Below are 15,543 nucleotides of genomic sequence, written 5' to 3'. Positions count from 1 at the left end.
TTAATTGATTGTCAGTCAAGGAGAGCTGAATGCTCACAGCTCTTCTAAGCATTGAGAAGCACAACCCCAGACTTTCAGCACCAGAAAATGAATGCAGGTTTAGTTTAAAATCATTGTATGTTTGGATCCTTCAAATAAATTTTTACAGAACCCCCTCCCACAAAAAAGTTTTCTTTAGTACTTAATCGACATTTGGATATTAAAAGGTTGATCCCACCTCTTAATAATATCAAAACCTGAAGCTTACAGCCAGTTCACAGCTTTCCCCCACTACCCACCACCAGCTCAGGGCTTGCCCTTGGCTCAGGACCCTGCCATGGGCAAGAGTGGATATAATGACTTTGCTCTTTCTCTACCTAATCTTCTGGCTCCTTCAAATTATGGAAAGGGAGGGGATAAGGGGAAGGTGGACCAAGGCTCAGGCACTGGTGCTCTCTCTTGGCCAGTGCCGGTTGGCTGTTACCACCTCCTATCTGGCAGCCATACATACAAACATTGATTTTGTCATGGCATCACTTAGGTTCCTTGGAGCCCTCCCCCACCCACACTCCTCACCCCCAGGACATTCTCATTTCCTGACATGGACAGTGAAGTCTCTCCGCAGACCATTATAGAGCTCCTTCTCATTCCAGCTCCAGACTCAGGCAGTCCCCTCCCCAACCCTCTCTTGGTGCTGCTGTTATTCAGCTCAAGCAGTCAGCACTTTGAGTAAAGTCCCATCAGGACAGCTCAAGCCTGGTGACCACAGGCAACTGCCATATTCTCTCGGTCCTCAAGGAATTCTTGCATCTTTCCACAACAAACTGGGAAGCCGCAGCTCTCTCCTTGCCCCGTGCCAGGATTAATGGGCTTCTCCAGCTCTCCTTCTCCTGGGCTTCCTAGGTGGCGCTATTAGTAAAAAATCCACCCACCAGTGCAGGAGATGCAAGAGACAAGGGTTCAATCCCTGGGTCAGGAAGATCCTCTGGAGTAGGAAATGGCGACCCACTCCAGTATTCTTGGCTGGAAAATTTCATGGATAGGAGTCTAGTGGGCTAAAATCTATGGCATCACAACGAGTTAGGCACAACTGAGCAACTGACTGACTGACCAGCTCTCCTCCTACCTCCCATGTATTCCAGACAGAAGTCAGTCACCAGTTTTACGTTCACAGATGCCCCTAGTCTATGGAAACCCAGTTCAGCCTCTTGCTGCCCTTCATTTCCTACACTTCAGTGTACTTTGTGGTCCCCCGAATGTCAGCAGCTCAGTGAGTATACAGCCAAGAGTGAGATGCCAAATGTCTCTCCTGTCAGGCATCCCGAATCTGGGTAAACACATCTCAGACCCACAGCTTGACCTGGAGGTTGGAAATGCCTTGCTAACTGCCTAGGCCAGTAGCTGCTTTTCCTCAATGACTGTTTCTCTTACATAGGCCGATGGTGGTAGGAGACAGATTTGACCAAATTGGTTATCTTTGAGTTGGTCTGGTTGAGATGTGTCCAGCACTTCTTTTTAGACAGTAGAAGTGTCTTTTGCCCATTTTCTCAGGTGTAAGGCTTGAACTAAAATTCCAAGAAGATAGAATATATATCCCCATTTAGCATCTTGCTATAAATTTAAATAACAAATGGAATTATAATTAACACTTATATGCTGCATACAAACTATTTTTTAATTGTTCTTAAGAATACTGGAGTGGGTAGCCATTCCCTTTTCCAGGGGATCTTCCCAATCCAGGGATTGAACCCAGGTCTCCTGCAGTGCAGGCAAATTCTTTACTGCCTGAGCTACCAGGGAAGCCCAAGAAGATACAGCTAAAGCAAGATTTTAAGACAGAACCCAGTCATCTTTCTTTAATTCAATTTTTTAAAATGACTACTTTATGAAAACTTCCTTTTAATTTCTGCTTTATAGAATATAAAACTTCTTCTTTCTATATATGATAAGAGTCATTTAGTCCATAAGTTGCTACAAGCCAATCATGACAGTAACCACTTTTGCACAACAGCACACACATGTCAAGCATATACTAGATGCTTGACAGATACCTCTAACTTTTAAAAACAACGTTGCAAAGTCAGTATTCTCCTGCCACGCATTTCATTTCACAAACAACAAAAATGAGACTCAGAGAAGAACTGGATCAAGGTTACACAGCTATTAAAGACCCAGCATGGAATTCTGCCTGTCTGACTCTAAAAGGTAGAGTCTTTCCATATCCATGTTATAACCCAAACAGCAGGTTATAGCTTTGCCTATTTTTAAAGTCACAGAATAACAGCTTTTCCCTGGTGGCTCAGATGGTAAAGAATCTGCCTGCAATGCTGGAGACCTAGGTTCAATCCCTGGGTCAGGAAGATCCCCTGGAGAAGGGAATGGCAACCCACTCCAGCATTCTTGCCTGAAGAATTCCATGGACAGGGGAGCCTGGCAGACTAAGTCCATGGGGTCACAAAGAGGTGGACATGGCTGAGCAACTAACACTTTCACTTTTCCCAACCTAGAATTCATCGAACACTATTCAACAGGAGGTAAAAAGGAGTACTGAGGACAGCGCAGGGTATTCCAGGATCAAATAAGTTTGAGAAATGGTGAGTTAATAAAACTGAATAGTTTTATTTACTTAACCATTTGTTAGAGACTTGACTTTTTTACAATGTTATTTGTTGACATATAAAATTTGTGTGTATTTAATGTGGACAACTTGATGTATGCACACATGGTGAAGAGATCAAGCTAAATAACTTCTCTAACACTTTTTGTATGTGTGTGTTGAGAAGATTTAAGATCTATTCTCTTAACAAATTTCAAGTATTCAATATAGTACTCTTTACTATCATCAACACTGGATCTCTGAAACTCATCTTGCATAACTCAAACTTTGTACCCCAACATTTCCTGATTCCCCAGGCAGATGGATATGTTGACTGGTTGCGGAGGAAGAGGGAGATAAGCATACAATCGCAGTGTTTCCCAACTTCCACATAACCCTCATTTATGGCAGTCTCTCTGGCTTCTCCTGGAACAGAACTCTGTGGCTCTATTGCTTCCTTCCCGACACAAGTTGCTCCAGGCTCACCTGCACTCCCTGACATCATGCTCTAATTTGCTCTGTCACTTTTCTCCAGATTCTGTGCCCCTGTTTCACAGAGCTTCACTTAGAATCACAATTCCTATGGTAATTAGTATGTTTTTGAATCAGTTCAATTATTTGACATGACAGACTACTCCAGTAATCTTTAATGTTAATGAAACTGCATTTAGAGAAGATAAGAATTAGGTTCATTATGAAGTATTTAATTTATACAGCCAATTATGAACTGGATGGATGAACAGAAAGAAGAGAAAAGAATGGAAGAAGGAGATAAGCCAAAGTAATTTCTATATCATTTGAAATAGTCAGACACTGACAACTAGGTACCTGCTCCCTCGCTGCCCGAAAACTTTAACAAAGAGGTGGTTCTGCTTATCTTTGTATTGAGATCTGGCTGGACAAGAAGTGAGGAAGGCCTAAGTTTCTCCAAAGACTCTATCTAATAAATACTCAAGGACTGATGAGAAAGGAACCATCAAAAGATAAGGTTACTGCAAAAAGACATCACAGTTTATTGGTTTTGTTATAAAACATTTGGTCATCAGGTGAGGGAATGTTTGGTCTGACATAATACAATTTACAATGGACCATTCCTTATTGTCTCTACCTCAAACCAAAAGCTTCCCCTTCAAACTAACTTTCAAAAAATGGCTTATGATAATGGTATGGTGAGCAAAGGAATGCTGAGGATCACGAAATCCAATGGTCAACAATTGACTGAAAGTTTGAAGAAGATGGAAATTATTCTGGTGAATTAATATACACTATATGGCAGATTAAGGAAGTGTTAATTGTCAACATTACATTGCAGGAGAAAAAAAAGAGTTCCTTAGGAATATTTCCATTTTCTCAGAATTATGTATAATATTGTGCCGCTATTAGAAAATCCTATTATCTCTCCATGGGACAAAGCTTCAGATGAGATATTAGAAAGTTCACACTCAGGCATTAATCAAAGCTTTCAACTTCATTCAAATTACAATTGTTTCTCTTCCCCCTACCTCCACCCAGTTGAATCATGTTCCAGGGGAGAAAGGCATTACCAGTTTTTTCTCTCTTTCTAGCTACTGTCTCAGACCCCTCTGAGGTTGTAGGGAAGAAAGATTAGGGAAACAGGAAAGTTCCTGACTGCCTGATGCTGTCTTAGTGGCCCTACATTTTGAGTCTGAGTGATGTTTAAAGGTGATGCAGTCTTTTTGTATGCTTTTGTGGGGTTTGGACAACTTTCCCCTGCTTCATGGAGAATTTTCATCTGCACTTACCTATATGCCAGTGATAATCTTGCTCCAGCTCACCTTACTCCTGGGAATCTAGTAGTCTGCCCCTAGGTACCCTGCACTGAAGCCCCTCTACTTCCCCAAGTAGCCTGTTAGACAGGACTTAACCCACAATAGTGCTCAAAGAGCTTAGTCATGTCTGACTGTAGCCCGCCAGAATCCTCTGCCCATGGGATTCCCAGGCAAGAATACTGGAGTTTTCTTCCATATCCTACTCCAGGGGATCTTCCTGACCCAGGAATCGAATCCACGTCTCTTGCATCTCCTGCATTGGCAGGAGGATTCTTTACCACCAGCGCCACCTGGGAAGCCCTAACCCACAATGGATCAGGGAAAATCCTTTTCTCTGACAAACTTGGAGTTCAGGCTCTCCCCTTTGGCAGACACCTCTTCAGCTCAGTTGTCATCAGCTACCCAGACCATCACTTATTTTTTCATCTCAGAGGGAGTTGGTCACCAGTATACCACGCCTAAGAGTTTCAGAGAACTTAGTGTGTGTTTGGAGAGAAGTGGGCCATCGGCAGGGATGACTAATACAGCAGCACCATGATCTCAGTCAGGTCATGACCATCCCCAGTCTATCAGCCTCGTCCTCTGATGGGGCTACAGGTGCCACAGCCTTATGACAACACCTAGAGGCAGAAAGAAGAAGCTCCTCTCTGTCAGGTCTCCTTGCAGATGGAGAAGGAAAAGTCTCCCAGAAGCTGCCTGTGCAATTTCCCCTCCTAAGTACCACATTCCTAAGCCTTGGCCCTTCACCGGCAAGAATTATTACTGCTCTGGGGTTAGTGATGGGACTCACCTTCCAGAAAACAACTGGCCACTCAGAGAAGGGCAGAAACCCAGGCAAAGTCTGGATTCTGTTAGGAAGGAGGAGTGTTGTTAGCTGCGCAACCAGGGTGGCTGCTATTGCCTTGCTGTCTCCTGTTTGTGGAGGTGGGGTTGAAAGTTCTGGAGTAGACCTTCTAAGAAAGCCTCATCCCAAAGTTGCTTTCATATAGATAAGGCTTCTTTCAAGGCAAATTGAAAAGGCACCAACTTCCAGAGATCTCTGGGAGAGAGTTCCACACACTCAGAAAATCTCCCCACTGGAAAATCTTTCCTGTTTGCCTCCAGACTTACATTCTTTTAAATAAGGACAAGGCTTTTAATTTTTCATAAATATTCACTGCATTCTATGTGAATAGCATCCCCTCTAGCATAAAACAGAATTCAATATTGGTGGGGTTCCCTGGAGTTGTTCATCAAAGAAACCATTAAATACAAGTCTTCGGGGGGATATATGTTGGCCAAGAAAGCACTCTAGGATAAGTGAGTTTTGATCTATATGTATGTATGTATATGTATATGTATACGTATACACACACACATAAACATCATGTGTGTGTGCACACATGTGTGTGTGCTCAGTCTCTGTCATGTCCGACTCTGAGACCCCATGGACTATAGCCCACAGGCTCCCCGTCCATGGAGTTTTCCAGGCAAGAATACTGGAGTGAGTTGTCATTTCCTTTTTCAAGGGGATCTTCCCAACCCAGGGTTGAACCAGTGTCTCCTGCACTGGCAGGCGGATTCTTTACCACTGCGTCACCTGGGAAGCCCCAATAAACATCATACTTATCCATAACAGCTTTTGTTTTGGAGGGGTGTGGGCTGTGCCACAGGACCTGTGGCTTGTAAGATCTTAGTCCCCAACAGGGAACTAAGCACCCGGGCCCCCTGCAGTGGAAAACTGGAGTCCTTAACACTGGGCCACCAGGGAAGTCCCCATAACAGCTTTGACAGTGGAGAGAAGGCAACAGAACAATGTGTCTCTGACAGGGTCATTGCCAGCTAGAGTCTTTACGTAATTAGGAAAAGGCACCTCTTCCTCTGCGGTGGCAACCCTACCGGATGGTGTGGAGCCCAGACTTCCTATGACCTGGGGCTCTGGTTATGAAAAGCTTTTGAGGAAAGGGAGTCTCCATCAAGAAAAGGAAAAAGCACTTACAGAAATGGGGAAAGTATTTTGTTTGGAGTTAATCTGCTTCCTTCCATTGTGGTCTCATCATCTCACTGCATTGAGGCCAAATTTTTGTGAAATCTGGGGTTTGTACTTATTTTTTTTCACCCATGTTACACAAGTTAGGACTACATCCTAAGCTTTCTTTTCATCTCACTCCACATATTCTCCCTGGGTTAATGGACAGTTTCAGTTGATGAAACTGTCCTAGCTTTGATTCACATTTATCTGCTCTGAACTCACAATCTGCATATCCAGCCAACCAAGTCCTCTTGGACTCTAGACTCGCCTATCCACCTATTTACTGGGGACTTCACTGGGGTGGGGGCGTAGAAAGGTAGTTTAAATGATTTTATTATGTTTTTCTCTATTTTCTAAATTGTCTATAGTTAGCATGTATTTCTATAATCATAAAAATATTAATTGAAAGACAAAGTAGCAGACGTGAGAAATGTCAAGTGACTCCTAACTGTGTCACCACTCTGTGAGAGCTGCAATGCTCAAGGGCTTATGTATTCTCGCATTTAATTTCCTCTACAACAGTGGAGAGTGGGTATTATCATCTTCAGGTAACAGATGAAGAAACTGAGGCTCAAAGAAGTCATGGTCACGCAGCTAACAAATGACCGAGCTTGAATTTGAACCTAGAACTGTCTGGCTTCAAAAGCTTTGATTTTCTGAACGGACATGCTCTCCCAGCAACAGTACAGACTCAGTGGGGAAGGAAACAAACAATAAAAGAACACATCCAAATTATATGCACTGTTTCTGAAGCCCTTTACCTAACAGGACCTCATGTTTACTCCCCTTCCTTGTCTTTTATTCTCAAGTAGTGCAAGCCTTCTAAGCTTCTCTAAATATAACTTGGTAAAATGAGCTGGGAGACCACATTAGGCCTCCCTGCTCATTTTAAGTGGTAGTCCCTTGTGGTTCAGCTGGTAAAGAATCTGCCTGCAATGTGGGAGACCTGGGTTCGATTCCTGGGTTGGGAGGATCCCCTGGAAAAGGGAAAGGCTACCCATTCCAGTATTCTGGCCTGGAGAAATCCATGGACTATATAGTCCATGGGGTTGCAAAGAGTTGGACACGAGTGAGTGACTTTCACTTTCACAGACCATTAGTCTTTACTGTTCAACCTGAACCTCTATATACTTTTTAAAATTGGGTTGCAATTAACATATTATATTAATTTTAGGTGTACAACACAGTGTTTCAGTATTTTCATACATTATGAAATGACCACCAAAATGAGACCAGTTACCATCCATCACCAAAGTTGTTATAATATTATCGATTATATCCCCTGTGTGGACACAACATCCCTGTGACTTATTTATTTTATAACTGGAATTTGTACCTCCTAATCTGTTTCATCTATTTCGTCTGTATGACTATTTTTTTTTTTTACACTATCCCATCATTCCAATGAATCGACTGCCGTCATGAAACTGTACTACTGTTGATATACTGAGATCTCTAGATCTTGACCTGTATTTCTAGGTGCCCTATAACTATTCTAAACATTAACTGATTAATCAAACAACTATAAAACCCACTAACAGCTCAAAAATATTTATTGAGCATCTACTTTATGTCAGGCAAAATGCAAGGGGGTGGGGGTACAAAGATGCATAAGACAAATCACACATTGTTTGTCATAGGATAAATGGATAATTGTGATGCAACCTGATAAGTGATTAAGCTAAGGAAGATTCTGAGGAAAGCTCACTGATGTGAGAGCTTGCTTTCACAGGCGATGACTGCTGAGCCAAGCTGGAAAGATGAACAAACCAAGGACACGCATTTGGGAGCCATCAGCAGATGGGTCGCTGTAGAGGCCCTGCCGCGATGCAGGAGCCCAGGGAGGTGATGTGGACATGGAAGCTGAGCAGTTGAGAAAGAGAACTCTGGGGAGAACGAGAGATTGGAGGTGGCCAGGAAAACAGGAGCTATGAAGGAGGTCATTGAGGAAGGGCAAGAGAAGAAGAGGCAGAACTAGCACGAGATTCTTCCCAAGAACCCGTGAGTGTAGAAAATTCCAGGGAAGAGGGAATAGTCAACCGTGTTAAATGCGGCAGAGAAGTTTAATAACAAGAGAGCTGAAAATTACTGTTCAGATCGTATGTTATGACAGTCATGGGTGGTCTTTCCACAGAGATGTTGCCAGGAGGTGAGGACGAAAGACACTGCAGAGGCTGTAAGAGTGATGCAGTATAAGTAATGACAGGAAGACTTTTTTATTGTAATACAAGTGCCAGACATTAAGCTTTTGGTCATGGAGGCATTCATTTCAAAGACATCCATCTCAAGTCAGCACATTGCAAGCTGCATGACACAGTTACTGGCAAAGCAAATAGATAAGGAGCTGGGCAACCTCCACCCATGAAAAATCTCCTTTAGAAGGTCTGGGGTAACACAAATGGCTTAGGTGACCTTGCTTCTCCCTTCCTACTCCCTAATTACCATTCCTATATTTTAACTTTTTCAATAAAAAGTGAGCCTATGAAACCCTAGACAACCTATCCTTAGACCTTAATAAAGGCAAGTCCCAGGTCTACTCTTCCTGTCTCTCTACCTGAGACCTTGTTGTGTGGTCCTGAGTGTTCCATGTACCTTTTGGGACTTGTGGGTAATAAATCTGTTCTTCAAAGTTCCCTGATGGTTGTTGCTAAGGTGTGTCCTGAAATCAAAATAAGAACCACAGCGAGTGGTCCAGTCACAGCATCCGTGTGGACAGGGACATATCTGTGGGGTTCATCACAAGCAATACGGTTTCAGGTGAGGGTCTCAGGCATTTCTAGCTCCTAACATCACTATGAAGAGCCTGAGACCAACACAAATGAATGCACAGATCAGGAGGTAGACACAGTCAATGTGGATTAACCCTTCAAGAAGCCTGGTTGTGAAGGGAAGGAGAGATGGAGGCAGTAAAGCGACAATGCAGGCTCAAGGAAAAGAGTTTGGGGGATTTGACACTTTAAATACACTTTTATGGATTATGAAAAAAGAATCAATGATGAAGAAAAGCTGGAAAATATAAATTCCAGGAAGGTACTTGATGGAACAATGGCATTCAGAGGGGAAGGGAGGGTAGAGGTTGGTCTTGTAGAAGAGTAAGGATACGGTCTTTGAAACTAGAGGGAGAAGCTGAGGAAGAGCACAGAAGCAGCAGATAGGCCAGTAGATGGGAATAGAGGTACTACATAATCCAAAGGGTGAGAGGTCTGGAGGGCAGGGACTAGAGAGGGAGCTGGGGGACTGTGGACGCTTGTGTCAGACACCAAAGGAAATGAGTAGGAGGGAGGCTGACCCTGGGGAAGACTGCAGATGTGTGACGTCAACAATCTCCCAAGAACGGTGATTTTTTTTTTCCTAGAAGTCTTTGGTTGCCCCAAAGCAAGAAAGTAGGAGATTTGGGGAATGATCTGGGGCTGGTGGTATACCTCAGATGAAAAGAAAACCAAGAATTTTGATGAGGGAATGATTCAAGTTATCAATTTCAACATCTGGTCTGAGTAGGGACATGAGTGAGGCCAAAAAGGGCTGAAGACCTGCTTCCACTGTCCATCAGATGATCTTCCACAGGGAAGACAACCAAGAACCAGGAGCAGTGCCTCTATGATACTCAAACCTTATCACAAGGATCGCTCTCCCTAAATTATTGAAGGCCATCAAAAATCCTTCCAGGATCAGCCTTAATCTTTCCTGACTATATCAGAATCACACAGAGAACTTCTATAAAAGACAGTATGCAGATTCCAATGACAATGATTGAGGATGAGGCCATGGTAAAGGCATTAAAAAAATATATCCTGATGATTCTAAAGTGTATCCAGAGTTTTAAGTCATTGGTTTAGTTGGTCAGTCTCCAATTATCCATGTCAAGGGCAAGTTGGTAGAGAACTGCAGGGTCTAGGAAGAACATAGGTACCTGAATTCTATAGACAAGCCCAAATCCCAATGATGCTAATGGATTCAGCCTTTTTATTTATTTTTTAACTAGGTGGTAATTAGCACCCAAATCCACTGTCTTGATTTTCTTTCCTTATTTCTGTCACTCATGATAAGACAGAGGTGCTAATTAACAGCAAAATGACCTAAAGGCAGCCAAAAGGCAAGAGAAAAAAAGGGAAAGAGAAGTGTGCGGTTCCATAAATGGGATCTTTGTCTCTGTAATAGCAGGGTTAACACACATATGGTCCTTACTGAGTGTCAGGCTCCATTCTAGGAATTCCACATGTAACTCATTTCTTTTCACTGAGTCGCAGTCTTCTGTTATGCCCATTTTACAGGTGGTACAAAGATGATACTGCAGAGTCATAAAGCTAGCCATTGGTGGGGATGACACTGCATGCAGGTTTTCTGATTCCACGGTCCTCTCTCTCACCATTACACAGATGCATTCTAGAAGCTAATAAACTCATTAAGAAAAGGAGAATGCACTGAAGAAATGAAAAGTTGGAGAACTCTATAGTTACCGTTCAGAAAGTCTCAGACGCAGATTTTTTAATGGATCTAATTTTTTTTTCTGATTGCATTGTTGATTTACAATGCGGCAACAGTTCCTGAGCTAACACTTTAAAGAAATTATTTTTCTGATGCAAAGCCAGTTTTTTTTATTAGTCTAGTACCTAGTAAAAAGTGAGGCTTCCCTGGTGGTTCAGTGATAAAGAATCTGCCTGCCAGTGCAAGAGACTTGGGTTGGATCCCTGAGTTGGGAAGATCCCCTGGAGAAGGAAATAGCAACCCACTCCATTATCCTTGCCTGAGAAATCCCATGGACAGATGAGCCTGGCAGGCTACAGTCCATGGGGTCGCAAAAGAGTAGGACACAACTTAGAGACTAAACAACAATAACAACCTGAAAAGTAATACCCTTTACCTTAGAACTAAATCCCTGGATGAACTGGTTGATAGATTATTGCCACCCTCCTAAAAATATATGCTTAAATGAACAAATAGATGATAAGCAAATTTTTTCAACTCTCCCCTTGCGCAGTTTTCCTCAATAATAAGATTTCCATCTTGCCTCCCTCATTTGTATGCATTGCACTTATCACATAACAGAACCTTCATTCAATTAGGGTTGTATTAAACCTTCATCCTGTAGCTAATTCTCTTTCAAAATGTCAGAATCTACTGCCTCATGGAAAGCTGTGTATAGTCAGTTTATTTGTGACCTAGGTGTTCATAGTGTGCTTTGCTTGCCATCATGTTAATTAAATTACTTGTTGTATAAATTATTGCAGAATGTCCCAGATGATGGGGATCAGGCAAATGTCAGGGTGCTCATTAACATCTCCTCAACAGTTGCAGGAAGGAAAGCATTGCTATTTGTCTCTGGTTCTCCCTCTCCCAAGTGGTTCTCAACCTCAGCTACACATCAGAATTGTCTGGAGATCTTTAAAAAATATGGATACCTGTGTCCCACCCCCAACGGTTCTGATATCATTGATCTGGGTATTGGAATGAGAGGTTTTAAGATACTTCCAGGTGATTCTAACGTGTAGCTGGGGTTAGGAATCCATTTCTCAGGAGCTGGCAAGGCTGTGGGTAGAAGCAGCAAATGAAGAGAGGTGTATTTTCCAAAGCCACCCACATTTTTTTTACACTATGTGACTCACAAATCTCTAGGGCTGTCACCTTCCTCTATCCTTTAGAAGCTTTTTTCCTTTTGAAATAGATATAACCTTAGTATTTTATTTGAATTCAGTTCCTTTGGGTAATTGTACTGTGCACTTATAAAATGTCTCAGCATTTCACTTGAGTCACTGAGACATCATGTAAACCAATAATTCTTTAGGACCCACTTGTGTATGCTAGGAACACTGAAGCATTTTAATTGGGAGATTTTGCTTCTGGTCCAGTAGTTGAAAAATTGGATAAGCATATTTACAAGCAGACAGGTTCCTGTGCGAGTTCCTGAAGCAACACAAAATCACACACCTGTGTTTGTTTAATAGGACATATCCATTTTACTGATTATAAGTAAATGTAACTGATTCAACAGGTTTTTGAAGAGCAAAAATATAATTATTTCCCTGAAACAATGTGACTAAGAGACAGTTTCAACAGTTTCCCACAACCTACCTCAAGAAAGAATAGGGAATGTAACCAAGAAGATGACAGGGTGTCCAGGAAACTGTTTACTGTCATTGAGCACGAGGTCCTTTCACCCCACTGAACTCCATCCCCCTTTAACATCATGTGACCATGGGTTAATTAGGTAGCCCATCCATGCCTCTGTTTTGTCATCTGCAGAATGGGATAATAGTGGAGTGGACTATAACTCCTGGGCCGATGAAGGTTAAGTAAATTAACACACCTAGAATTCTTAGACTTGGGCACTTGGTAGGTACTCAATAAATCTTAGCTAAAATAATGTTGTTTTTTCCCAAGACCCTATGGTTGGAAGCCATCCATTTCAACCAAAAACTCAGCTGCCTCTGTGAGAGCAGAGCCCCAGGAAAGGTGACATCACTGGCCTTGGTGGACACAAGGGGCAGGAGACTCACGGACCCCCAGCAGTAGTCTTTCGCCTTCTTCCTTTAATACTTACAGGATCAAAGAGGCATCTTCTCCACATACTGGTTCCATTCCACTGTCTGAAATGCATTTTCCTCATTCTTCAGAACTTCAAGCTCCATGAAAGCAAGGATAAGGTACATTTTCTTCACCAGTACACACCCAGTAGTTATCCTGGGGTCTGGCAGCACTCACGAAGTGAGAAACAAAGTGTTGATTAATCTGGGGGTCCTGGTAGGATAATATATTATCAGCTACTAACACTTCAGCTTGGAGAAGTCAATGGCACCCCACTCCAGTACTCTTGCCTGGAAAATCCCATGGATGGAGGAGCCTGGTAGGCTGCAGTCTGTGGGGTCCCTAAGAGTCGGGCACGACTGAGTGACTTCACTTTCACTTTTCACTTTCATGCTTTGGAGAAGGAAATGGCAACCCACTCGTGTTCTTGCCTGGAGAATCCCAGGGACAGAGGAGCCTGGTAGGAGGGTGTCTATGGGGTCACACAGAGTCAAACACGACTGAAGCAACTTAGCAGCAGCAGCAGCAGAACACTTGGGCTTAACTCAGAGCATATACTTAAGTTCTGTTGTCTAATGGTTCTCAGGTGTGTATGAGTGTGCATGCTAAGAAGCTTCAGTCATGTCTGACTCTATGCGACCCTGCAATCCTGTGGACTGTAGCCCACCAGGTTCCTCTGTTCATGGGGATTCTCTAGGCAAGAATACTGGAGTGGGTTGCCATGCCTTCCTCCAGGGCATCTTCCTGATCCAGGGATTGAATCTGCCTCTCTTAAGTCTCTGGCATTGGCAGGCGGTTCTTTACTACTAGTGCCACCTGGGAAGCCCAAATATAGCACAAGTTCACTCAAATTAACTTAAGACTGCGTGTTTATAGTTGTGAATCAGAGAAATGTGAATGCAGAGAAATTTGAACACATCCTTAGAACACTGTGGAGGGAATCAATGAACAAAACTTTAGCAAGCAAGAAGCAGTGTTAAAGCTCAGGGCAAAGCCTAAGGAAGCAGAGAGAGACAATAGAAAACGTTTTGTCAGCACTTGAAGGGGATGTACTGAAATCCAGTCCCTCTCTACCAGGAACGTCCTTTGGCTTTGGTTTCCTTCTGAGAAAATCTCCACCCCCATCAGCCTACTCCAGGAAGTCTATGATCTGTGAGAGCTGAATGTGAACCCTGGGGAAATCAACAGTTGGAGAAGCCAAACATTGTCTTGAAAACTGGCAAGGGTGAAGAAAATTCTGGGGTTAGAGAATAACAGGAAAACTACTTCCTCACTGCTTCCAAACACTTCCCATGTAATAATGCCCTTGTGGCATGCCAAGTTGTGCTGGCTGCATCTATACACAAAACAAAGCGAACCATAAAATGTACCTCTCTGCCCAGAATTTTTATTGGAATTTAGTGCTCATCCTCTAAATTTTTGCCACTAACTTAATGACTTGACGATTTACTTAAGGTAGACTATGTCATCTATTAGGTTGGTACAGAAGTAATTGTGGTTTCAGAGCGTGAATTTTAAATCATTATAAATAGGCTCAAAACTCTTTATTCATCAAAATAGGAACCATTACAATCAACACATTTTTGCCAACAAGAAATAAGTTTTGTTGAGTCCTGTAATGAGAAAAAACCCATGCTTCAGGATTCGACAAACTCTTGGAAAGGATTTTCTGCCTCTTGCTGGTTGTGGAAGCCTTTTTCCTGGCTAAAAGTTGTCGAGATGCTTGAACAAGTGGTGGTCGGTTGGTGAGAGGTCAGGTGAATATGGCGGATGAGGTAAAACTTCGAAGCCCAATTGGTTCAACTTTTGAAGGTTTGGTTGTGCGAGCGCAGTCAGTTGTTGTCATGGAGGAGAATTGGGCCAATTCTGTTGACCAATGACGACTGCAGGAGTTGCAGTTTTCAGTGCCTCTCATCGATTTGTTGAGCATACTTCTAAGATGTAATGGTTTCACTGGGATTCAGAAAGCTGTAGTGGATCAGATGGACAGCAGGCCACCAACGACCATGACCTTTTTTTGGTGCAAGTTTGGCTTTGGGAAGTGCTTTGGAGCTTCTTCTCAGTCCAACCACTGAGCTGGCCATTGTTGGTTGTCATATAAAATCCACTTCTTGTTGCACATAACAATCCAAATGAGAAACTGTTGTTGTTATGTAGAATAAGAGATGACACTTCAAAACGACAATTTTTTTTTGGTCAGCTCATGAGGCACCCACTTGTCGAGTTTTTTCACCTTTCCAATTTTCTTCAAACACCAAATGGCAGTAGAATGGTTGATGTTGAGTTTTTCAGCAACTTCTTGCATAGTTGTAAGAGGATCAGTGTTAATGATTGTTCTCAATGGGTCTTTGTCAATTCCTGATGGCTGGCCACTATGCTCCTCATCTTCAAGGCTCTCATCTCCTTTGCAAAACTTCTTGAACCACTGCTGCGCTATATGTTCGTTAGCACTTCCTGGGCCAAATGCATTGTTGATGTTGTGAGTTGTCTCCACTGCTTTATGACCCATTTTGAACTCTGTAATAAAAAAACTGCTTGAATTTGTTTTTTGTCTAATGTAATTTCTATAGTCTAAAATAAATATAAAATAAACATAAAAAGTAATTAGCAATAATTATTGCCAATAATTATTAAGTAATTAGTCA

At 42.5% G+C, this 15,543-nt stretch overlaps 1 protein-coding gene across 1 annotated transcript in view; it reads right to left on the bottom strand.

Annotated features, from left to right (window-relative positions):
* Positions 1-14,469: 14,469 nt before the first annotated feature.
* LOC129624830 (uncharacterized) overlaps positions 14,470-15,543 on the bottom strand; it is a 28,794-nt gene continuing 27,720 nt past the window's right edge. Inside the window, exon 3 of the mRNA XM_055543118.1 lies at positions 14,470-15,415. Coding sequence (XP_055399093.1) covers positions 15,072-15,415 — 344 coding nt within the window. The 3' untranslated portion in view covers positions 14,470-15,071. The remainder of the gene's footprint in view (positions 15,416-15,543) is intronic.

The sequence above is a fragment of the Bubalus kerabau genome, chromosome 12 (genome assembly GCF_029407905.1).
Source record: "Bubalus kerabau isolate K-KA32 ecotype Philippines breed swamp buffalo chromosome 12, PCC_UOA_SB_1v2, whole genome shotgun sequence".
Taxonomy (NCBI): domain Eukaryota; kingdom Metazoa; phylum Chordata; class Mammalia; order Artiodactyla; family Bovidae; genus Bubalus; species Bubalus kerabau.
The sequence above is the reverse complement of the archived record's forward strand: the minus strand, read 5'-3'. Positions and strand labels throughout refer to the sequence as shown.